This window comes from Rana temporaria, chromosome 2 (assembly GCF_905171775.1).
Source record: "Rana temporaria chromosome 2, aRanTem1.1, whole genome shotgun sequence".
Lineage (NCBI taxonomy): Eukaryota > Metazoa > Chordata > Amphibia > Anura > Ranidae > Rana > Rana temporaria.
In genome coordinates this window covers 538,524,131-538,547,994 of record NC_053490.1, presented here as the reverse complement: position 1 = coordinate 538,547,994, position 23,864 = coordinate 538,524,131, and the positions used below count along the sequence as shown (strand labels likewise).

The 23,864-nt window shown below is 50.4% G+C and overlaps 1 protein-coding gene across 1 annotated transcript; it reads left to right on the top strand.

Moving 5' to 3' along the window:
- The first annotated feature begins 565 nt into the window (after positions 1-565).
- On the top strand, positions 566-22,417 carry TENT5C (terminal nucleotidyltransferase 5C). Its single transcript, XM_040339227.1, has 2 exons — positions 566-651; positions 20,532-22,417. Exon 2 carries the CDS (start codon positions 20,557-20,559, stop codon positions 21,733-21,735), a length of 1,179 nt encoding a protein of 392 aa, XP_040195161.1. The 5' UTR covers positions 566-651; positions 20,532-20,556; the 3' UTR covers positions 21,736-22,417.
- The last annotated feature ends 1,447 nt before the right edge of the window (positions 22,418-23,864 follow it).

Sequence of the window (23,864 nt, the reverse complement as noted above, 5' to 3'; positions counted from 1 at the left end):
GACAGGTTCCCTTTAAGGGGGGGGAGTGTCCATCTGACTGTCCCCTATCTGCTCCTAGCGGTGACAGGTTCCCTTTAAGGGGGGGGGGAGTGTCCATCTGACTTTCCCCTATCTGCTCCTAGCGGTGACAGGTTCCCTTTAAGGCTGGCTCCGCCCTCCGGTGACAGCCCCTCCTCTAATCATAACTCTCCCGGGAACAGATGATGGTTACATTGTATCAATCGGCGCTCTCCTCTCATTGGCGGAGCGCGCGCTCCCAGCCCCTCCCACAGACACGCAGCCGTGCCGGAGTAGCCCCGCCCACTGTGTACGGGTCTCCCCGGCAACCATTGACGGCGGCGGCGGAGGGATCCATCGCACTGTGATAGGTGAGGAAATAGTCCGCCGGGGGGTCCCGGGGATTTGGCGGGGCGGGAGGGTGACAGGAACGGGGAGATGTGAGGCCGGGTGTTGTCTCCGGGTGATGAAGGAAGCGGGAGATGTGTGTGGGGGTGAGGAGGGGGAGGAGGCGGAGGGATATGTGTGGGGGGTGTGAGGTGTCCGGTGAGGAGGATATAAGAGAGGCGGGAGGGAGGACGGAGCGGTAGAGTGCAGTGATAGTGACATCCCGGAGTACTGAGAAGTCTGAGACACCCGCATCACCCCTGATAGGTGAGTCACACCCCCAACCAGGGGCCCCTTCTCCCCCCCCAGGGGCCACAGCTAGCCGACCCGACTGTACCCTGCATGGTGCTGGAGTACTACAAGTCCCAGCGTGCCTGTGTCCTCCCCTTATGGAACTACAAGTCTCCGCATGCCTGTGTCCTCCCCTTGTGGCACTACAAGTCCCAGCGTGCCTGTGTCCTCCCCTTGTGGCACTACAAGTCCCAGCGTGCCTGTGTCCTCCCCTTGTGGCACTACAAGTCCCAGCGTGCCTGTGTCCTCCCCTTGTGGCACTACAAGTCCCAGCGTGGCTGTGTCCTCCCCTTGTGGCACTACGAGTCCCAGCGTGCCTGTGTCCTCCCCCTTGTGGCGCTACGAGTCCCAGCGTGCCTGTGTCCTCCCCCTTGTGGCGCTACAAGTCCCAGCGTGCCTGTGTCCTCCCCCTTGTGGCGCTACGAGTCCCAGCGTGCCTGTGTCCTCCCCCTTGTGGCGCTACAAGTCCCAGCGTGCCTGTGTCCTCCCCCTTGTGGCGCTACAAGTCCCAGCGTGCCTGTGTCCTCCCCCTTGTGGCGCTACAAGTCCCAGCGTGCCTGTGTCCTCCCCCTTGTGGCGCTACGAGTCCCAGCGTGCCTGTGTCCTCCCCCTTGTGGCGCTACAAGTCCCAGCGTGCCTGTGTCCTCCCCCTTGTGGCGCTACAAGTCCCAGCGTGCCTGTGTCCTCCCCCTTGTGGCGCTACAAGTCCCAGCGTGCCTGTGTCCTCCCCCTTGTGGCGCTACAAGTCCCAGCGTGCCTGTGTCCTCCCCCTTGTGGCGCTACAAGTCCCAGCGTGCCTGTGTCCTCCCCCTTGTGGCGCTACAAGTCCCAGCATTCCCTATACTGGAGTACTACGAGTCCCAGCATGCCTGTGTCCTCCCCCTTGTGGCACTACAAGTCCCAGCATTCCCTATATTGGAGTACTACGAGTCCCAGCGTGCCTGCGTCCTCCCCTTGTTGGCACTACAAGTCCCATCAGACCTGCACACTCAATTGGGGCACTACAAGTCCCAGCATGTCAGGGTCCTACCTTTTTATGGAACTACAAGTCCTACCACGTGTCGTTCTTCCTCCTCCCATTGAAGCACTAAATGTTCCAGCAGTGCTCAGAGAAGTTGTAGAGCTGCATGTGCTGGGATAGTGAGACTACAAGTCCCAGCATGCCTGTGTCCTCCCCTTATGGCACTACAAGTCCCAGCATTCCCTATATTGGAGTACTATGAGTCTCAGCATGCCTGTGTCCTCTTTCCATTGGAGCACTACAAGTCCCAGCTTTCCTGGATTCTATTCCCTATATTGGGGCACTACAAGTCCCAGCATTCCCTATATTGGAGTTCTATGAGTCAGCATGCCTGTGTCCTCTTTCCATTGGAGCACTACAAGTCCCAGCTTTCCTGGATTCTATTCCCTATATTGGGGCACTACAAGTCCCAGCAAGCCTGGGTCCTCCCTTTATGGGTCTGTGCCATGTGAGTAGAAGGCTTGGCATGCTTGTCCCCCCCCCCCATGTCCTTGTAGTAATGGGAGGTCCAGCATGTCCCGGTGTTGGGACACCAAGACTCGGCCTGGCTGGTTCCTTTTAGTTCATGTGGACTACATGTCCCAGCAGTTCTCAGATAAGAGAAGTGGTGGGATGGTGCGACTACAAGTCTCAGCATGACTGGTTCTCCTCCGGCTGGTACTGGCATGCTGGGGTTTATAGTACCCAGGATCCACAAGCTGGTTACTCCTGTTGGTGGCTCGGGCTGACTTGTAGATTCAGCAGGTCAGTGCCAGGCTGGTCCCTGTACCCCCCCCCCCCCCTGTCTATGTACCTGGATGTGGTCAGACAGGGAAGGGTTAATGAGCTGCGATCTGATGGGTCTGATCTCCTCCTGAGCAGTCACCCCGGGCGCTTTTCCCCACTTATTGGCTGCTCGGAGCGGTCCTGAGTGCCTGGCATGTCGCAGCACCTGGAGCTATGGCTGGGGGGATTGGCACAGTCAGGATCGAGGGATGTTAAGGGGGGCAATTGGCATTGTTGAGGTGGGGGATTGGCATTGTCAGGGTGGAGGTATTGGCATTGTTGAGTTGGGGGGTGTCTGGGGGGGGATTGGCATTGTTGAGTTGGGGGGGTGTCTGGGGGGGGGATTGGCATTGTTGAGTGGGGGGGGATTGGCATTGTTGAGTTGGGGGGTGTCTGGGGGGGGGGGGAATTGGCATTGTTGAGTTGGGGGTGTCTGGGGGGGGGGATTGGCATTGAGTTGGGGGGTGTCTGGGGGGGGGATTGGCATTGTTGAGTTGGGGGGTGTCTGGGGGGGGGGATTGGCATTGTTGGGGGGGGGGGGGGGGGGGGGATTGGCATTGTTGAGTTGGGGGGTGTCTGGGGGGGATTGGCATTGTCAGGGGGGCAATTTGCATTGAGGTAGGGGGTGTCTGGGGGGGGGGGGCGGTTGGCATTATCAGGGTGGGGGTGAATGACTTTACTGGTGGGGTCAACTTTTCCCAGGGGGTGCATGGTGAAAAATGAATTTGCCCTAGGAGGTGATTGTCATACCAGCTGTCTATCTTCTGCCAGCTGGGGGAGGGGTCAATGAGTCCTCTGTCACTAGAATCGCCCAGGAAAACAAGTCCCAGCATGCTTTTCTATTGCTGTTCCATATTTCAGTTGGATGTTTATTTTTAGCCTGGTATTCTCCCGGTCACGGTGGTTTTTGTAGAGAATTTTCCCCCTCCATGTGGTGTGGATTTAATTTCTGGTGACACGCGAGGAATCGTCTGTCTGGAAATCGGCAAGATCACCATCTGTTCTGCAGAGCCTTGGTGTGTTTTTGGAAAGTCTGAATGCCTGTGTGGCGGTGACCCGTGCCGCGGGGGGGGGGGGGGGGAGCACCTGTCTGGAAAAGACGGCCCCCCCCCCCCAAAATATTTTTCTGTATCCTGGGAGGGACCTGACCAGGAGCGCTCCACCGGGCCAACCAACTAGTGCAGACTCCTGCCCAACCTCCTATTGGCTCAGTGTAGTCCTGGGGGGGGGGGCTCAGCGTAACTTCCGGTCTCTCCTCTAATTTGTAACATGTGTGGGCTCCCCGACTCTGGCAATCAGCCGGTGGTGGGGGGGGGGGTGGGGGTTAGATTGCTCAAAGTTCTCAGGAACCCCCATTAACACAATTGTATTTCTGGACCATATTGCTTGGGGGGGGGGGGGGGTGATTCAGCCCTCGTACTCTTGTCCTTTGACACGCTTTGCCGTCACGAGCCAAACCGCTGCACAACCGGGCCATGGAGAGCGAACGTTTCACGCCGGATGTTTTATACAATCTCCAAAAAATTTCCAAAAAATATTAAATAAGGCAATTTCACATGTGATCATTGAAAGCTCAGAATAAAATCTTAGTGTGGAGGATGGTAATGAGACTTCCTGGGTGGGCAGGGAGACCCCCACATGTTGTGGTAATGAGACTTCCTGGGTGGGCAGAGACCGCAAGTTGGATGGCATTGAGACCTGGGTTGGGTGGTAGGTTGTTGCGCCTCCACCATCCGTTTAATCAGTATGAGATCCCTGGTTGGGTTGAAGGCAGTGAGACCCCTGGGTAGTGGGTGGTAAGACCCCTTGTTCAGAAAGACCAGCAGGTAAATGGTGGGTGATGAGAACCCTGGATGTTTGGAGGGTGAGACGCCTTGCTGGATGGTAGACCCTGATTGGTGAATGGGAGACCCCCCTAGCTAAATGCTTAATTGTGTAGAGGGAGATCCCCTGTTGGGTGGTAATGAACCTCTAGTTGAACAGTGGCTGTGGAGACCCCAAGTTGGATGGCATTGAGACCTGGGTTGGGTGGTAGGTTGTTGTGCCTCCACCATCCAACTGGGGTGGTCAATCAGTATGAGATCCCTGGTTGGGTTGAAGGCAGTGAGACACCTGGGTAGTGGTAAGACCCCTTGTTCAGAACGACCAGCAGGTAAATGGTGGGTGGTGACAACCCTGGATGTTTGGAGGGTGAGACACCTTGCTGAATGGGAGACGGTGAATGGGAGACCCCCTAGCTAAATGCTTAATTGTGTAGAGGGAGATCCCCTGTTGGGTGGTAATGAACCTCTAGTTGAACAGTGGCTGTGGAGACCCCAAGTTGGATGGTATTGAGACCTGGGTTGGGTGGTAGGTTGTTGGACAACCCCCCCCCCCCAGTTGGATGATGGACGTGCATCAGTATGAGCCCCCTGGTTGGGTTGAAGGCAGTGAGACCCCTGGATAGTGGGCGGTAAGACCCCCTTGTTCGATAAGACCAGCAGGTAAAAGGTGGGTGGTGAGAACCCTGGATGTTTGGAGGATGAGGGGTGAGGCGCCTTGCTGGATGGTAGACCCTGATTGAGTGGAAGACCCCTAGCGGAATGCCAATGAAATGCTTAATTGTGTAGAGGGAGATCCCTTGTTGGGTGGTAATGAACCTAGTTGAACAGTGGTTGTGGAGACCCCAAGTTGGATGGTATTGAGACCTGGGTTGGGTGGTAGGTTGTTGGACCACCCAGTTGGCTGGTGGAGGCGCATCAGTATGAGCCCCTTGGGGTGAGAGCAGTGAGACCCCTGGATAGTGGATGGTAAGACCCCCTTGATCAATGTAAATGGTGGGTGGTGAGAACCCTGGATGTTTGGGAAGGTGAGGGGTGAGACACCTTGCTGGATGGTAGACCCTGATTGGTGAGTGGGAGACCCCTTGCTGAATGCTAATGAAATGCCTAATTGGGTAGAAGGAGATCCCTTGTTGGACGGTAATGGATCTCTAGTTGAACATTGGGCGTGGAGACCCCTGGTTGGATGGCCTGTGGTGAGACCAATAACTTTTAGTTGAATGGTGGGTGATGAGACCTCTGGATGGTAACGAAATGGTGGGGGGGGGGGGGTGAGACACAGTTGGATAGTAATGAGATGGTGGGTGGGAACACCTAGTTGGGTGATGAGACCCCTGGTTGGATGGGTTGTGGTGAGATCTAGAACTTTTAGTTGCATGGTGGGTGGTGATAACCTATGGTGGGGGGTGAAACGCCACAGTTGGATAGTGATGACACCCTGGTTGGGTGGTGACACCTAGTTGGGTGATGAGACCCCTGGCTAGATGGTAATAAAACTCCTAGTTGGCATGGTGGGTGGTTGAGACCCCCTCGGCTGTGTGGTAGAGGCCCATGGTGGGTGGTTGAGACCCCCTCGGCTGTGTGGTAGAGGGCCATGGTGAGTAGCACAAATCTGACCCAACCTATTTCTTTCGGGTTTGTATCTTGTGTGGCTGTGCATAAAGTGGTGCCACATTTCTGGTGGTGAGGATGGTATTGGCCAAATGACTTGTGTTTGGGGTACTTTTGCTCATTTTGTTTCAGTTTGTATTTTAGTGGAAATGTGGTGTTTGTGGATCCATATGGCTACATTGTGATTTGCACCCATATGGCAGTATTGCAAGGCAAGTAGATGGGAGATTTCTGGTGCCACGGCTGTCTACACTTCTTTTCATGGGTTTAACGTAAAACTCTTGGCAGTTTCACAGAATAGTTCTGGTGGGGGAGGGGTCTCGATAAGTGAACTCGGTGACATGGGAAGTGTAGTGATCACGGATGGAAGAGTAACAAATCGGGAGGGGGGGTTGACTGCCACAAATCCAGATGTAATATGAGAAGGTTTAGAAATAGAAACTTGTATGAGACCAGGCGGCCGTCTCGAACTTGGTGTACCTTGGAGGGGCCCCCTGTGTGTGGGGGGGGGGGGGATTCTTTTCTCCCCTGTACTATGGCTTCCTGGGCAATATGTGGTCTTATAGACCATCTCAATAGTTCTAATAAAGGGAAGACCATATCTAGGGTCAGTCAAACAAGCCAACTCCTTTGTCCTGGAGGTCACATGACCTCTATCCTGACATTAAGCCAACTGCCCTTGTCCCGGGTCCATGTGACCTTTGCCATGAGAAAAAGGTCCAAGTAGAAGATATTTAAGGTTTGTCTAGATTGCTAAAGGTTTTAGAAGTTGTCGTGCTGCCTTATTTTTGCCGTTGCCTGATATGGGGCTTGGTGATTGAGCCCTGTGACACTTGTGGAGGGGACTTGTCAGTCTACCTTAAACGCAGAGCGTCGTTACTGCGTAATCGTCGCATCGCCTTTATCTTATCTTCCCAACTTCTTATCTATCGGAGAGTGTCTAGAATCCGTTGTAATGGCTTCTGCTTTTCTCATATCGCCAAACTAATCCATCCATGTGCAAGGAGCTGATTTCATCTGTTGGGGTTCAAATTCTGAGCAATGTTTTGTTCTGCCCCTCGCTATCTGGTCCTTGCAAATTGCCCACCATGTCTGCGCCCACATACTCTTCTCCCTAGGGGCTCCTGATGTCTTGTACCGCCCACCATGTTTGTATCTGCATACCAGTCTCCCAGGCGTCTTGCATTTGCTTTTTACCACTTGGAACTTCTGGAGGACCCACAAAATTTACCAATTCATACAATTTTCAGGATCCCATGTCTGTGCCCACATGCTACTCCATCCTGCCATCTGTCCCTCTTGTACCAGGACCCCACATCTGTACCACCATCCATCCTGCCATCTGCCCCCCCATGTACCAGGACCCCACATCTGCACCACCATCCATCCTGCCATCTGTCCCCCCATGTACCAGGACCCCACCATCCATCCTGCCATATGTTCCCCTTGTACCAGAGTCCCACATACCACTCCATCCTGCTATCTGCCCCCCATGTACCAGGACCCCACATCTACACCTCCATCCTGCCATCTATCCCCCCATGTACCAGGATCCCATATCTGAACTCCTGTGCCATCTAGCCCCATATACTAGGACTATGGACCCATATGCCATCTGTTTTGATAGTATTCACATCTGCACCCATATATCCTGCCAGCTGTTGCCAGGACCACCATGTTTGTATCTGCATACCAGTCTCCCAGGCGTCTTGCATTTGCTTTTTACCACTTGGAACTTCTGGAGGACCCACTAAATTTACCAATTCATACAATTTTCAGTTTCCATGTCTGTGCCCACATGCTATTCCATCCTGCCATCTGTCCCCCCTTGTACCAGGACCCCACATCTGTACCCACATACTACTCCATCCTGCCATCTGTACCAGGACCCCACATCTGTACCCACATACTACTCCATCCTGCCATCTGCCCCCCCATGTACCAGGATCCCACATGCTACTCCATCCTGCCATCTGCCCCCATGTACCAGGATGCCACCTCTGCACCACCATCCATCCTGCCATCTGCCCTCCATGTATCAGGATTCCACCATCCATCCTGCCATCTGCCCCCATGTACCAGGATGCCACCTCTGCACCACCATCCATCCTGCCATCTGCCCTCCATGTATCAGGATTCCACCATCCATCCTGCATCTGCCCCCCATGTACCAGGATCCCACCTCTGCACCACCATCCATCCTGCCATCTGCCCCCCCCATGTACTAGGACCCCACATCTGCACAACACATACTACTCCATCCTGCCATCTGTCCCCCTTGTACCAGGATCCCACATGCTACTCCATCCTGCCATCTGTCCCCCCTTGTACCAGGACCCCACATCTGCCCCCCCATGTACCAGGACCCCACATCTGCACTGCACATACTACTCCTTCCTGCCATATGTTCCCCTTGTTCCAGTGTCCCACATACCACTCCATCCTGCTATCTGCCCCCCGTGTACCAGGACCCCATATCTGAACTCCTATGCCATCTAGCCCCATGTACTAGGACTATGTACCCATATGCCATCTGTTTTGATAGTAGTTCACATCTGCACCCATATATCCTGCCAGCTGTTTATGTGCCAGGACCACACTTTTTTCACCTGGTCTGACATTTGTCCCCCATATACCTGGATCTCATATTTCATGCCATCCTGGCATTTGTCTCTATGTACAAAGATCCGTCTACATCTGTACCAATGTACTAGGATCTCGCATCTTTGCTCCTACCATCTGTCGGGGCAGGATTTAGTGGGCACTTGCAGGATGGCATATGGGTGCAGATGTGGGAATCTTGGTACATGGCGATAGACCAGTGATGACAAACCTTGGCACCTCAGATTTTGGAACTACGTTTCCCTTGATGCTCTATTACACTGCAGAGTCTGTGGGGGGGGGATGTAGTTCCAAAACATCTGGGGTGCCAAGGTTCGCCATCACTGTAATGGATAGTATGTGGGTGCAGATGTTGGATCTCGGTACATAGCAATGTATGCAAATGTGGAATCCTGGCACATTACCCACATGCTATACCATCTGTCCATGTGCCAGGACCCCACATTTTCACCCATTGATCATGCCATCTGCCCTCCCCTTATATACCAGAATGCCACAACATCTGCACCCATATGTATCAATCGGTCTCCCACATACTATTCTCCCTGGAGAGCCCTAATCTGAACCCACATCTTGGGTTCCCTCCATCTCTGCTCCCCCCATTAACCATTTTCCCCCGGGGGTCCACTAGTCTGTGTCCTGTATTCCCACACCGCCATACTTTCCTCCTGTGGCCCCCAGTGTGGGTGTTGAGTTTCCTCCAGTGTTCCCTTATTAGCAGAGCTGGTCCTCGGAGCTCTATATATAGCTGGATCTTCTCACTGGTAATGCTGATACCACCCTGGTTAAAATAGCCGAGTGCGGCTTCAGAGACCGCAGTGACATCACTGCGAGGGGGTATTGAGCTTCTCCACGTGAAAATGAATCCTCTACAGATCCACTTCTGTCTTATTCAAAGCCCCCCTCCCCTCCATTAACGTCTAATATCTTTTTGAGGTCTGAAAACATTTGGGGGGGGGGTTTATAACAAAAAGGAAGGAGGATAGGGGGTAACAAACCCCGGGACTTTAACGGAGTTCAAGGCAAATATAGTATAGGCATCCATGTGTTTGAGATTTTTTATTCTAAAAGTACAAAAAACATGAAAAGATAAACATCCACATCAAATTTTATATATTTCAACACAAGCATAAGTGCAAAAGATACAGCTCAACATGTTCCGCTCATTGAGCTTCTTCAGGAGTTTTTGGTACAGTGCATAGGATGGTAGGGATAACACGAAGGACATGGGTGAAATCTCATATTGGAGATTTGAAGTAGAAATCGCAACAAATGCATCAATGATCATGTATTGGCTATAATGGGCAGTACACGGGTGTATAATGCATATACATTTTTTGATCATATTTGATATGCATTATACACCCGTGTACTGCCCATTATAGCCAATACGTGATCATTGATGGGTGAAATCTCATGTTAGATATTTGAAGCAGAAATCACCACAAATACATCAATGATCACGTATTGGCTATAATGGGCAGTACACGGGTATATAATGCATATCAAATATGATCGAAAAATGTATATGCATTATATACCCGTGTACTGCCCATTCTAGCCAATACATGATCATTGATGTATTTGTTGTGATTTCTGCTTATCTAACATGAGATTTCACCCATGTCCCTCGTGTTATCCCTAGCATACTATGCACTGTACCAAAAACTCCTGAAGAAGCTCATTGAGCGAAACCTGAGAGGCATCTTCTGCACCTATGCTTGTGTTGAAATATATAAAATTTGATGTGGATCTTCATGTGTTGTACTTTATATAATAAAAATTCTCAAACGCATGGGTTCCACAAGTGTCTATACTATATTTACTTTAAACACTGTTAAAGTCCCAGGTTTTTTGCCCCTTTCCTCCCTTTTTTGTTCATGAATTGGGATGTGGTGTTTTTGTTTTTTTTTGCCCTAATCGTTTGGGGGGTTCATGGTTATACAGGGTGCTCATTCTAGTATTACCAGAATAATATTCTCTGTCCAGCCTCCTGAAGAAGCCCTTGTGCTGTAATCCAATTTGCCTGTAGATAAGACTGAGGGAAGTCTAGACACCTGCAATGCTGTCTGCATTCTGTAGATTGTGCAGGATAAACGGGTCTACATGGTATTGCTGGAGCAGATTGTGCAGATGTGTCTGAAAGATAATTGCACTTAAAGGAGAAGTCGGTTCCTAGATCACGAGGAGCCATTCACACCTAATGCCGGTGCGGCTGTTCACTGTTTCAGGTCCGATTTCAGCCCACATTTTTGGCTGAATTCTGACCTAAAATGGACCAAAAGACGTGCAGGGCTCCTGTGGAAATTCGCACCGGAGATATGTGACCCGGCTCCATAGAGGGCCATTCACATTCTCCTGCTATTGCGTATTGGATGCGGAGATTCCGCATCCAATTCAGTGGTGTGAACCTGGCCTAAGATCACAATTGCGCCCCCCCCCCCCCCCCAAGGAAATCCTTTTTATCTTACAGATCTGATGGGGAACTGCTTGCCGTTGACTCGGAGGTCCATTGACTCCTATTCCTAGAGGATCCATTAGTTAGACATTCTCCTGTAGCTCTGAGCTGTGACCTCATAATGGAAACATTGGTGTAGAGGCCTGGTCCTCGAGGTGTCCAGACCTGGAAAAGTGCCATTGGCTCAGAGGTCCATTGCCACTTGTCTTGGAGGCTTCAGCAGCAAGACCTTCTCCAATAGCTCTGAACTCTGTCCCTCTTTTGGACTCGTATTCTTCCTCAAGAGATTCCAGCAGTGGTCCTCCCATACAGAGTTCTATAGCTCACGTTGCTCTCTGCCTGAAGTAGATCCAATAGTGGGATTTTCTACCATAGCACAGAATTTTTTATTTTTTTTTCCCCATTTTTGGACTTCTACCTCCCAAAAGTTGGATCTTCTCCTTACTCTCGACTCCTAATGGCAACTTGGGTGTATAGACTTGGCACTCAAGGTGCACAGATATGGATGAGTGACATAGGTTTCAATGGGCAATTGAGCCAGTCTTGGAGGATTCAGCCATGAGATCTTCTCCCATAGCTCTGGACTGTCCCCACTGCTCTGATCCAGCAGTGGGGTCTTTAAACTCTGTGCCTCTTTTAGACCTATTTTCTAGCTCAAGAGGTTCCAGCAGTGGAATATTCTTGCATAGAGTCCTATCCCTCACTTTAGAGCCTCTACCTCCCGGAGGATCCAACCATGGGATCTTCTCCCATAGCTCTGAGCTCCATCACGGTTTGGGATCTCTTCCTCGTGGGGTCTTCTCCCATAGCGCTGAGCTCCATCACTGTTTGAGATGTCTTTGCCGTGGGGTCTTCTCCCATAGCTCTGAGCTCCATCACTGTTTGGGATCTCTTCCTCGTTGGGTTCCAGCTGTGGGGGTCTTCTCCCATAGCTCTGAGCTCCATCAATGTTTGGGATCTCTTCCTCGTGGGGCTCCAACCGTGGGATTTTCTCCCATAGCTCTGAGCTCCATCACTGTTTGGGAGAAGACCCAACGAGGAAGAGATCCCATAGCTCTGAGCTCCATCACTGTTTGGGATCTCTTCCTCGTGGGGTCTTCTCCCATAGCGCTGAGCTCCATCACTGTTTGGGATCTCTTCCTCGTTGGGTTCCAGCTGTGGGGGTCTTCTCCCATAGCTCTGAGCTCCATCAATGTTTGGGATCTCTTCCTCGTGGGGCTCCAACCGTGGGATTTTCTCCCATAGCTCTGAGCTCCATCACTGTTTGGGATCTCTTCCTCATTGGGCTCCAGCTGTGGGGTCTTCTCCCATAGCTCTGGGCTCCATCACTGTTTGGGATCCCTTCCTCGTGGGGTCTTCTCCCATAGCTCTAAGCTCCATCGCGGTTTGGGATCCCTTCCTCGTGTGGTCTTCTCCCATAGCTCTGAGCTCCATCACCGTTTGGGATCTCTTCCTCGTTGGGCTCCAGCCATGGGGCCTTCTCCCACGGCTCTTGCCTCCTAATGCAAATGCAATGTGTGCAGATGTCTATTGGAGTCTTCAAGAGATGAGGAACCTGCCTATTGGGTACTTTTTTTTTTTTTTCTTTCAGCCTCGCCCAACCATCCAAATGTTACCTGGCTTCAGTATAATGCTGACCTGGAACCGGCATGCAGCAGTTAGGAATCTACCCTTTTGGTGCAGGATGGTGACTTGACCCGATGTAAGCCCTAACATTTGGTCTCCTTCCCTGTGGATCACAAACATTTATGTTGCTAAAATCCTGTTTCAGCTTTTTTTTTGCTGGGTGTAGGTGCAGCTGATCTCTTGCAGCTTCTTTGCAGCCAATTCAGGTAGCCATGCTTACCAGTGTTGGTTTTCTGATGGTGCCACCAGTGGGACCCTAGACTTGTAGTCTCCATCAGAAGGTGGGATGAGCACAATGGGAGACGGTGACGACCTATAACAGAAAGTGCCTTAAAGACCTTCATGGCAGGATCACCAGGGGTTAATGTAATGAAAGCTGCAGGTTTATAAGATATAAAATTGACTTTAAATCTTTGAGTTCTTGGGTTACAAAGGTATTGAAGCTGGTGGATCGGCAGAACAGCTCAGCTACTAGTGCTTGCATGGCTGTATGTTTCTGTAGCGGCTTCCTTTAAGAACAGTAGCCGGCCTCCTCGGGATGACACTCTGGCTGTAGACTGAAGAGGAGGATTAATTGGTTGCTTTATGAGCTGACACAATGTGTTTGTATAGCAATATGCTGGCGGAAGGTTTTTATGACATTAATCTGTGCTGGAGAGACTTGAAACGCGCTGATTGCCGGGAAACTGAGTCTGTGTAGTGTGAAGGTGTGTCCTTGATGTGCAGGTTGTTGTGTGTTCCCAACTAAACTCAAGGCACTCAAGAAGATGATCCAGGCTTGGAACCACACGGCACCCAGTAGGGTTCCTTCAGACCCCACCAAGGGCTTCCTAGTCTGTAGGTAACCTCCTACCTAGAACCATGTTTGGGGGGGTGGCGGGACGGTTTATTATGGGGAAATTAGAAAATGTGATCTCCATAGGGGTCAAGATTGGGAGGGACAAATTTTTGCCCAACTTTTGCATCCATCTGGTGCCCAGCAAAACCTATGCCATGACTCCATTTGGACCACCACAACCACTTAAACTCATGACTCTGTGACTGGCCCAGCCAGGTTTTCCTACTCATCTGTAGGGGGTGCTCCTAATGAGCCACCAAGATTGCTTGTTAAGGAACACATGACCAGTCATGGGGGGGGGGGGGGGGCAGAGATGGCTTTATTGCAGGTGACCAGGCTGGCAAAATTCTTTAGTTTGGTAACCATCTTCGGGGCAGTGCTACAACACTATTTCCAGTTGGTCCACAACAATCACTTGATACTGATGGAACATGTGATCGGTGCCTTGGCTATTGCGTGACTGGCCGATTGGTCTTTGCCTTATATTTTGGGTTTGCGGGCAAATGGAAGTGTAGTGACTGCCATTGTCACTGAGTCTCTGGTGCCCAGCATGTGGCTCATTGTCCCTTTGTGCAGCCTGCAAGCTATTGGGGGGCACCATACTGAAAGCAGTGCCAGTTGGGTTCTTGCGTGCAGTAACACATTGTGTGCTGTGGGCAATGTTTTCTCTGGCCTGGGGAGAGGGAGCGCAGCACAGGAGTGTGATGGGGTAAGTGATCGCCAATGGGGGGGGGGGGTTTAAAGCGGTGGTTCACCCTAAAAAGCAAGTTTCTACCATGAAATCCAGCATACTAGCATGAGCTACAGTATGCCTTTATCTTTTTTTTATTTTTTTGCGCCATACTCACTGTTTAATCCTGTAGTTGTTTCAGACTCCCCTCGGGGAATGGGCGTTCCTATGTAGAGGGGACAATGATTGACGGCCAGCTATGGCGCGTCACGCTTCCCAAGTAGGACTTGACTCTTCACGGCGCCTGCGCACAGACTAGGAGCTGACTGCGCAGGTGCCGTGAAGAGCCAAGTCCTATTTCCGGGAAGCGTGACGCGCCATAGCCGGCCGTCAGTCATGTTTCCCTCTGCATAGGAACGCCTACTAGTCTGAAACGTAACTACGGGATTAAACTGTGAGTACGGCGCTAAAAAATAAAATAAAGGCATACTGTAGCCCGTGCTAGTATGCTGGATGGCATGTTAAAAATATATTTTTTTTTTTTAGGGTGAACCCCTGCTTTAACTTCCACTGTTGGTGACCAAGGAGGAGTCGAGGGTGGTGGCAGGGCCGGTGCTACCACTAGGGCGTCTAGCCACTGGTGTTTCTACTCTACTTTCTACTGGTAGACTGCATTTGATAGGCACTTCATTAAAAAGGTGGGGGGTATACATGGATAGGGCAAGGGGGGGGGGGGGCAGCAAAATGAGGTTTAGCCTAGGGCAGTGATGGCAAACCTCGGCACCCCAGATGTTTTGGAACTACATTTCCCATGATGCTCATGCACTCTGCAGTGTAGTTGAGCATCATGGGAAATGTAGTTCCAAAACATCTGGGGTGCCGAGGTTTGCCATCACTGGCCTAGGGTGTCAAACTTGCACCAGCCCTGGTGGTGCATCACACTGAGCACCAATGGCGGTTGGAGTTTGGGGAAGGGGGGTGGTGGTAATGGTACTGAGAACCATGCTGGGGGTTATTGAACTTGCTGACCAGCTCTAGCCAGAAAAAAAGCATTGGGGGGGTCAGCAAGTTCAATAACCCCAGCGTGGTTGTACCCTTGCCACCACACTCCCTTCCACAAACTCCAACCGACATTGGTGGTCAGTGTGATGCAATACATTAAATGCAGCAGGACCAACATTTTTTTGGCCATTTAAAATGTACCGCTATTGTGGATCCCTCCAGTGTCCGGGGGGGGTTTGCGTATCTGTCCACTGGTTCTCTGAGCAATGTGACTGCAGCATACCGACACCCATGTGTGGCACCACTTGTGTCATCGGACTCCCAGGAATGACAGTTATGTACTGGTGGGAAGATCGTGTGGGGCCACTGGCTTGATCTAGGGGGTTACTTTACGGAGTGGGCTGAAGACCTGATCTCTGGGCTTGTCTGACCCTCCATCCCCAGGGAAGGAAATATATACCCGCAACCATTGGCTTTACAACCCACAACTCTGTATAGAAGACTCAACACTTCTATCGCATTTAACACAACTTGTACTTTTTTTTTTTTTTTTTGTACAGCGTTGAAAGGTTGAGTCTTTCCGTCTGTCTGAGGGATGTACAGCAGATTGTGAGCCTCCCTCCCCTCCCCCCAGTCACACAATGACGTCAATCTCCATCAGGACAAAGTTTGGCTGTAACTCAGACCTGCTGGGATCCAGTTCTGTGGTGTCAGCTGGTAACTGGATCCCGGAGTTCATCTCCAGTAACAGCCACTCACTAATCCTCTAAGAATGAGATTTCTGCATTCTACAGGGGTAGGGGTTTTATCCAGCAAAGGATCATTGCACTTTGCATAATCCACCCCCCCCTCCATCCCATTGCCCATCGCTAACACTGATGCTTGGGTGAGATGGAGTAGGACATCCCACCCCCACTCCAGAACCCATCACTGCCATGCTGCATAGTAGAGGTTGACCGATATGGGGGTTTCTCTGGCTGATGCCGATATTTAGAAATCTGGGTGGCTGATATGATTTTTTTTTTTTTTTTTGTGCGAATTGGCACTGGGAGATGGCACTAGCAGAAGGCACTTATTGGCACAGGCAGGTTGCACTGTATGGTACTAGCGGATGACACTGATTGGCAGGTGACAGACACTGGCAGATGACGCTGATTGGCAGATGGCACTTTTTGGTACTGGCAGATGGCACTAAGTGCCATCTGCCAATCAGTGCCACCTGCCAGTGTCTGTCACCTGCCAATCAATGTCATCTGCTAGTACCAACAGGTGGCAATAGTTAGCACTGGTTGGCATTGGCAGGTGGTACTGATGGCTTTAGTTGGCACTGGATGGTGGCACTGATATTGGCACATGGCACTGGATGGAAGGTGGCACTGGATGGTGGCACTGGTATTGCCACTGGCAGATGGGCAAGTGGCACTAATTGGCACTGGCAGGTGGCACTGGTGCAAAAAAATGGTGTCACCCCCCCCTCTCCCTCCAGTATAGACAACCCTGCTACAGACACCAGAGAGCGGTGTGTCGTACGGGCCCCTCCTCCGTGGACATAAACAGAGGAGTGCCGCCGCCCTGGGTGTACCAAGATGGCCGTGGATCCGGAGCTAGGCCGAAGCCGCGGTCTTTCCTGATGCTGTGACCGCGGCTGCAATCCGCGGATTGCTGCCGCGGTCACAGCATCAGGAAAGGCCGCGGCTTCGGCCTAGCTCCGGATCCGTGGCACCGCTAGCGGCCATGTAAAATATCGGCCTAATTTGGATAAAAATCGGCCGATATATCGGTCGACCTCTACTGCATAGTGAGGACATGTTGGGTCAGAATGTCCAACTAGGTTTTCTGAAGTCACTAGGGGGACACTTTAAAGGTGCTACTTGAACCAAGTCCTTGCTGAAGGCACGTTCTCCAGGATATGTATGCAGCCCCCCTTGTTCTATGCTTCCATGTGTCTACCCGGCTAAAAGGTAGTCTCTTGATTTTTATGTAATCCCTAACCTGGGACAAATCTCCATGGCTGAGACTTTGAAAATGCTTGCATTTGCCTGCAGCAAATGGACTTCTTCCTGGACTAGGAAATGCCAGACCGAAGCTGGAGCACAATGTTCTATTACTACACGGGTGACTTTTTAGGGGGGTGGCTGTGGTGACAGGCCAGAATTGTATTTATGTGAACCTGTGGCGTTGGGTTCACTTCAACAGACCCAAAAGTACTGAAACGGGAAGCATTGAGAAACGGGAAGCATTCATAGCTGCAGAACACACACTGCCAGAGGTGTATTTGCCTTCGGAGAAGTTTTCCTTTAATCCTTCGGCATCTTGTCCCTCTGCCTTCACCTCACTTCCTGCTGTGGCACCGTGCCACCCAATGCTATAAAAGTGAGGAGCTGGTGACGAGCCAGAGTACACTACGTACTGCAAACATGGCTGTCATTTCTTAGGGGAGAGGACTCTGTACTTGGCACACTTCTCCGTTCTCTACCCTTATTTTACGTGCAGATGGCAGAACATCCCTGGAAGTGTAGCAAGTGCCAGGCTGGAGGCTTGATATTGATCCAAGTCAGGGGTGCCCAACCTGTGGCCGCGACCTCCTGCTCTGGGATGGCTGGTTGGCAAGCCCAGATTGCAGGTTGCCAACCTGCCACCCAAGAGCATCGGTGTTGTAAAGGAAGCCGGCGGTAGAGGAAGCCAGCGGCTTTTTTAGAAAGTGCACCACACCTGCAGGATATAATTGACGTCTATGGCAAAGTGCAGCTAACCGGTGGGGGGGGGGGGGACCACAGGTACGCTGCGCCGCAATAAACCGCAGACCATCAATGTAAAAGCAGCCTTAGGCCCCTTTCACGTGATTGGTCAGACCCTCCCTTTACCTCTATCTAGCAGACTTTTGTCCGTGGATCTGCCCCCTTCTATCTGATTGGATCCGAGGGCCCATAGAGTAGGTTGGGCTGTGTCTGCTCTGCATATTCAGACTGGACACAGACCTGTCATCTGCTCACTGTAGCCCGTGACTGGTTACCAAGTCGCCTAAGTGGCCCTCGGCCTTCAAAAGGTTGGGCACCCCTGATCTAAATAGGTTTTTGTCCTGGGCACTAGAACAAGTGTTTCTGCTTAAGAATTTCTCCTGAAATCTTGGATATCCTGTCCTAGTAACGGCGGGGGCCCTCTAATAGAGCCTTGAATAGCTGTTAATTTTTTTGAGACTCGGGTTGTTGCCATGATTTAAAACCTATTTTGTCATGGGCATGCATACACAGGGCTGGTGCAAGGACTTTACACCCTAGGCAAAACTTCATTCCCCCCCCCCCCCCCCTTTGGCTCCACGCCCTTTGCCCTGCCAAGGAAACCAACTTTTTGATGAAGTGCCCATTGCATGCGGCCTTCGCAAGTGCCCATTGCATGCGGCCTTCGCAAGTGCCCATTGCATGCGGCCTTCGCAAGTGCCCATTGCATGCGGCCTTCGCAAGTGCCCATTGCATGCGGCCTTCGCAAGTGCCCATTGCATGCGGCCTTCGCAAGTGCCCATTGCATGCGGCCTTCGCAAGTGCCCATTGCATGCGGCCTTCGCAAGTGCCCATTGCATGCGGCCTTCGCAAGTGCCCATTGCATGCGGCCTTCGCAAGTGCCCATTGCATGCGGCCTTCGCAAGTGCCCATTGCATGCGGCCTTCGCAAGTGCCCATTGCATGCGGCCTTCGCAAGTGCCCATTGCATGCGGCCTTCGCAAGTGCCCATTGCATGCGGCCTTCGCAAGTGCCCATCAATGAATATTTGCTTGCTTCCATTCATTCTGGAGTCGGGACACAGTCCTCTGCAGCCGATACGTCTGACACTATGCCTGCTGATGCTGAGAGTTGCTCGTGGCACCGGCCCTGTGCATGCGTGCATACAGCTGAGGGAATGCATGATGTCCTTGCAGCCAGATGTGACTAGACCTTGCACTAATCGAGATGTGACGTCAGCTGTTGGGGAAGCGATGGACTTTGGATGTCTCTCTGAACTCCAGATGCTGTGCGTCTTGCTCATCTGAAGCATTGCTGGAATACAGATAAGGGTGAATGTTGAAGCCTCAGAAATGCAGACTGTGGCCCTGAAGAGTTGGGGCATTAATCATGTCACCTGCCTTCTTCTCAATGGTCACAAGAGCAATGCCTAGTGGGGGGGGGGGGGGGGCACTTGTCATATATCCTGTCCATGGTGGGCTTTCCCCACAAGCTGGCAGATTTTTCTAGTGTGCCCTGGACAGGAAGCCTGGAAATTTAGCACTGGTCTGCTTAAACCTATTTTGCCTGGCGTTTACATTGGTGTGTGTGCATAAAAGACCTTTCTAAATGCATGCATGTATGTACCCAGAGGCTGCTCTTTAATTAAGGCCTCGCACTCACAGGGGCCTCGCGGCCACCTAACTTACCCAATGCATTACCCCAGTTTTGAGGGACAGGGGGTCTTAACGTTGCTGTGCTCAGGCAGCGTTAAGAGCTCTGACTCAGGAGCCAGCATCCCTAATAACAAGTGAATATTGGTGACCCCACCCCTTGTGAGGTCAATGGCCCAGCATGCCCTCAGTCAATGACATCACAAGGGGGCAGGTTCACCAGGTGACATCAACGGGTGGCCCCCACCCTTTAGTTAAAGAGCAGGATCTGGAGGCCACCTTGTTAAAGGGGGGGCTTTTAGATTCCAAGAAGCCCCCTGCCCGCAGACCCCCCCCCAACCAATTTGGGATTGCAGATGCAGCTTCTTTCAGGCACTTTAACGCAGAAACGCCCCAGTGTGAAAGGGGTCTAAAAGGTGGTGTGGTGGTTTGTCTCAGGCCTACAAAAAACGCTTTGCCAACTCTACAAATGTCTAATTTTGTGCTTTCTTTCGTAACGATATTGGTTATCCAGCAGTTCCAGGAGCTTTGAGGAACAAAGTGCAGTAATCTGCTCGCTGGCACTTGTGGTTTTTATTAATTGTGTGAGTTCATTGGTGGTTTTTGTTTTGTGCATTATGTACCTTACCAGGGAGGGGGTGGGCAGGTGAAGAAAAGGCAATTCAGATTATTTGTGATGCGCTATGGGGGGGGGGGGGTGTCTCTCCAAACTTTCTAAACAAGGGGCCAGTTTCTTGCCCTTCAGGCTCTAGAGGGGCCAGTGGGAGTAAACCATGTCCTATCTCTGATATTGGTGGAGGTAATATTCCCCCGGCGCCCCCCCCCCCCCCCCCCAAGGCCAAATGAAGGCAGAGAGCCACATTGGGCCCCTGTGCTGCAGTTTGGAGACCACTGCTCTATGTTAAAGCCAGAGGGCCTACCACTTTTATGCTGATGGCCAAAAATGGTCTCGCAACAAACCATTGCTCCTAGTGTGTCTGTCAAAAGATTAACCATGTACTGTAGAAAAGTCTTCAATCTGGTTCTGATCTCATTATTTTTTTTTTCTCTCCTAGTGATTTTTGGAGAACTGTCCTCACAATGACAGACCAAAGTAACGGCGCAACCAGCTCATCGAAGGCCAGAAGCGTCCTCACCTGGGAGCAAGTAGACCGCTTGAACAGCTTTCTGACAGAAGTGGTTCCCATCCATGGACGTGGCAACTTTCCCACCTTGAAGATCACACTGAAGGAAATTGTGCAGATGGTACGCAGCAAACTAGAGGATGCTGGGATCAAAGTCAAGGATGTGAGGCTCAATGGTTCAGCGGCCAGCCACGTCTTGGTGAAAGATAATGGTCTTGGCTATAAGGATTTGGATTTGATATTTGGTGTCACCATGCCTTCAGAAGCGGAGTTCCAGCTTGTGAAAGACGTGGTGATCGGTTTACTTCTGAACTTCCTGCCCGAGGGAGTGAACAAGGAGAAAATCAGCCCGGTGACTCTGAAAGAGGCCTACGTCCAAAAGCTGGTCAAGGTCTTCACAGATGCAGACCGCTGGAGCTTAATATCCCTTTCCAACAAAGACGGGAGGAACATCGAGCTAAAGTTCGTCAACTCCATCCGCCGCCAGTTTGAATTTAGTGTGGACTCCTTCCAGATTGTTCTGGACTCCCTGCTCTTCTACCACGACTGTTCTGAGAATCCCATGTCCGAGCACTTCCATCCCACCGTCATTGGTGAGAGCATGTATGGAGACTTCGAGGCTTCTCTAAACCACCTGCGCAACAAACTCATAGCGACAAAGAACCCGGAGGAGATCCGAGGTGGTGGCCTCATGAAGTACAGCAATCTGCTGGTACGTGACTTTAAGCCCGTAGACAAGGAGGAGATTAAGTCTCTTGAACGTTACATGTGCTCTCGTTTCTTCATCGACTTCTCGGATATCTTTGAACAGCAGCGCAAGTTGGAGTCCTACCTCCAGAACCACTTTATTGGTGAGGAGAGGAGCAAGTACGATTACCTAATGATCCTACGGAAGGTGGTCAATGAGAGCACAGTGTGTTTAATGGGACACGAACGTAGGCAGACTCTCAATCTCATCTCTCTGCTTGCGCTCAGGGTGCTGGCGGAACAAAACATTATCCCGAATGCCACAAACGTCACCTGCTACTACCAACCTGCCCCTTATGTCAGTGATGCGAACTTCAGCAATTACTACATTGCCAACACTGCCGTCTCCTACAGTCAGTCCTATCCAACATGGCTTCCTTGTAGCTAGAGCGGGGGTTTACTCCTCCTAGACTCTCCGGGATTGTGGACCCTTGAATTTATACACTGTGGACACTAGTTGACCTCTATCGGAAAGGTGGCCTGGGCTTCTGTGGGGAAAAAAATACTTTTTTTGGTTGTTGCCCAAAGACTCGTGATCTTGACTTGAATTTGACTTTGTACATTTATCTGTTGCCTATTAGTTCTGTGAGTCTTAAAGTGGAAGTAAACCCTCCTATCATTTCAGCCAAGGAAGCTGCCATCTTGGCCTCTGTTTAATCAACTGCCATGATCCTGCCCATGTTGATCAGTTATGACACCAGCCATTGGATGGCATGACCGTTTCGTAGAGAACCCAACCAATGTGACGTTACATTTCCGGCACATGCCAGAAATGTAATTAACTGTTAAATTTAGGGGTTTACTTCCACTTTAACTCTTGTCTAACAAGCAAACTGTCTTTGGGGTCTACAGGCCAGAGGGGGTCAAACCTGTAAGCTATATGCCAGTTAAGGCCTTAACTTTTTTAAAACCAATCAGTGTTGACTATTTAGATGAGCCAAACTCCAGCAGGGTGAAACTACAACTCTACCAATGGCTTGCTCTAACTTTTTTTTTGTTTTTTTCAGTTGGAAAGGTTTGGGCATTTGCAACTTTGGTCTTTAAAAGACCTTGAATTGGGATAGGGGGGGGGGGATAAAAAAAAAAATAAAGTAAAAAAAATAAATAAAATATAAAAAAATAAAAAAAAATATTTAAAATTAAAGAAATTTAGGTAAAAAAAAAAATATATAATTGGAAAAAAAGTATTAGAAAAAAGTGTTAATTTTTGTGTCTTTTGTAGGTTGAGGGTTCTTTAATGCAGGAGTCTCTCTATGCAATAATATATATTTTTGTGGATGTTCTATTTATGTTTGTAAGTTGAATACTTGTGCCTTAACCTGCGCAGCTTGGATTTATTGCTGCCCTCTAGTCAGGGGGGGTCTATAGGACAATAAGTGGGCAGGTGCAAAGACTATATATCTTTTTTTTTTTTTTTTTTTTTTTTTGGATTTGGTGAAACTGCCAAATACTGGCTTGATTTCAAGGGGGTTTTTTTATTTATTTTTTTTCCCCTCTGTGGTGTTACAATTTTTTTTTTGAGAATTGGAAATGTGTAAAAGATGTCGAGGGATGTTTTTTGACGTGTGTAAGTTTTGGGGGATTCAGATGTGGTTGCGCTCTTATTTTGGAGTTGATGGGCCGGTTCGGGAGATGGGTGAAGCCCTGAATGGCCTTTCTGTTGTGCTGTAGGTGGTGGGAATGGGACATGGTACACAAATTCTGGTAGGTTGAATAAAAAAAAATTCACTACAAGATCTTCAGAATTTTTGAAGGCTGGATTTATAGTTCTGTGTAGTTCAATAATTGCCTCTTAAGATTTTGTTAAAGCGGGAGTTCACCCAATTCGTTTTTTTTTTTCTATTCTCCCCTTAGCTTCCTGCTCGTTTTGTCTAGGGGAATCGGCTAGTTTTAAAATATGATCCGTACTTACCCGTTTACGAGATGCATCTTCTCCGTCGCTTCCGGGTATGGGTCTTCGGGAGTGGGCATTCCTTCTTGATTGACAGTCTTCCGAGAGGCTTCCGACGGTCGCATCCATCGCGTCACTCGTAGCCGAACGTCGGTGCGGCTCTATACTGCGCCTGTGGACCGACGTTCGGTTTCTTTCCGAAAATCGTGACGCGATGGATGCGACCGTCGGAAGCCTCTCGGAAGACTGTCAATCAAGAAGGAACGCCCAGTCCCGCAGCCCATACCCGGAAGCGGCGGAGAAGATGCATCACGCAAACGGTAAGTACAGCTCATATTTTAAAACAACTAGCCGATTCCCCTAGACAAAACGAGCATCCAACTAAGGGGAAAAAGTGTTCTCTATGGGTGAACCTCCGCTTTAAACTTTAAAAAATATAAATTTTATTTTTTTGAACATTCCTGCTTTAAATTTAATGTTTGTTAACCACTTGGTGCGAGGCAGATTTGGTCACTGATCACTTCAACCACCTTGTCATTTGACCTCAAATCTTCATCGAAATTTTTCAACTCTAGTGGATGTAGGTGGTTGGCCGCCTCCTTTCTAGCACCTCTGTCTTGATACCT

Excerpts from the sequence above, each read along its gene's own strand:
- TENT5C (XM_040339227.1), top strand. The coding sequence starts at position 20,557 with ATGACAGACCAAAGTAACGGCGCAACCAGCTCATCGAAGGCCAGAAGC.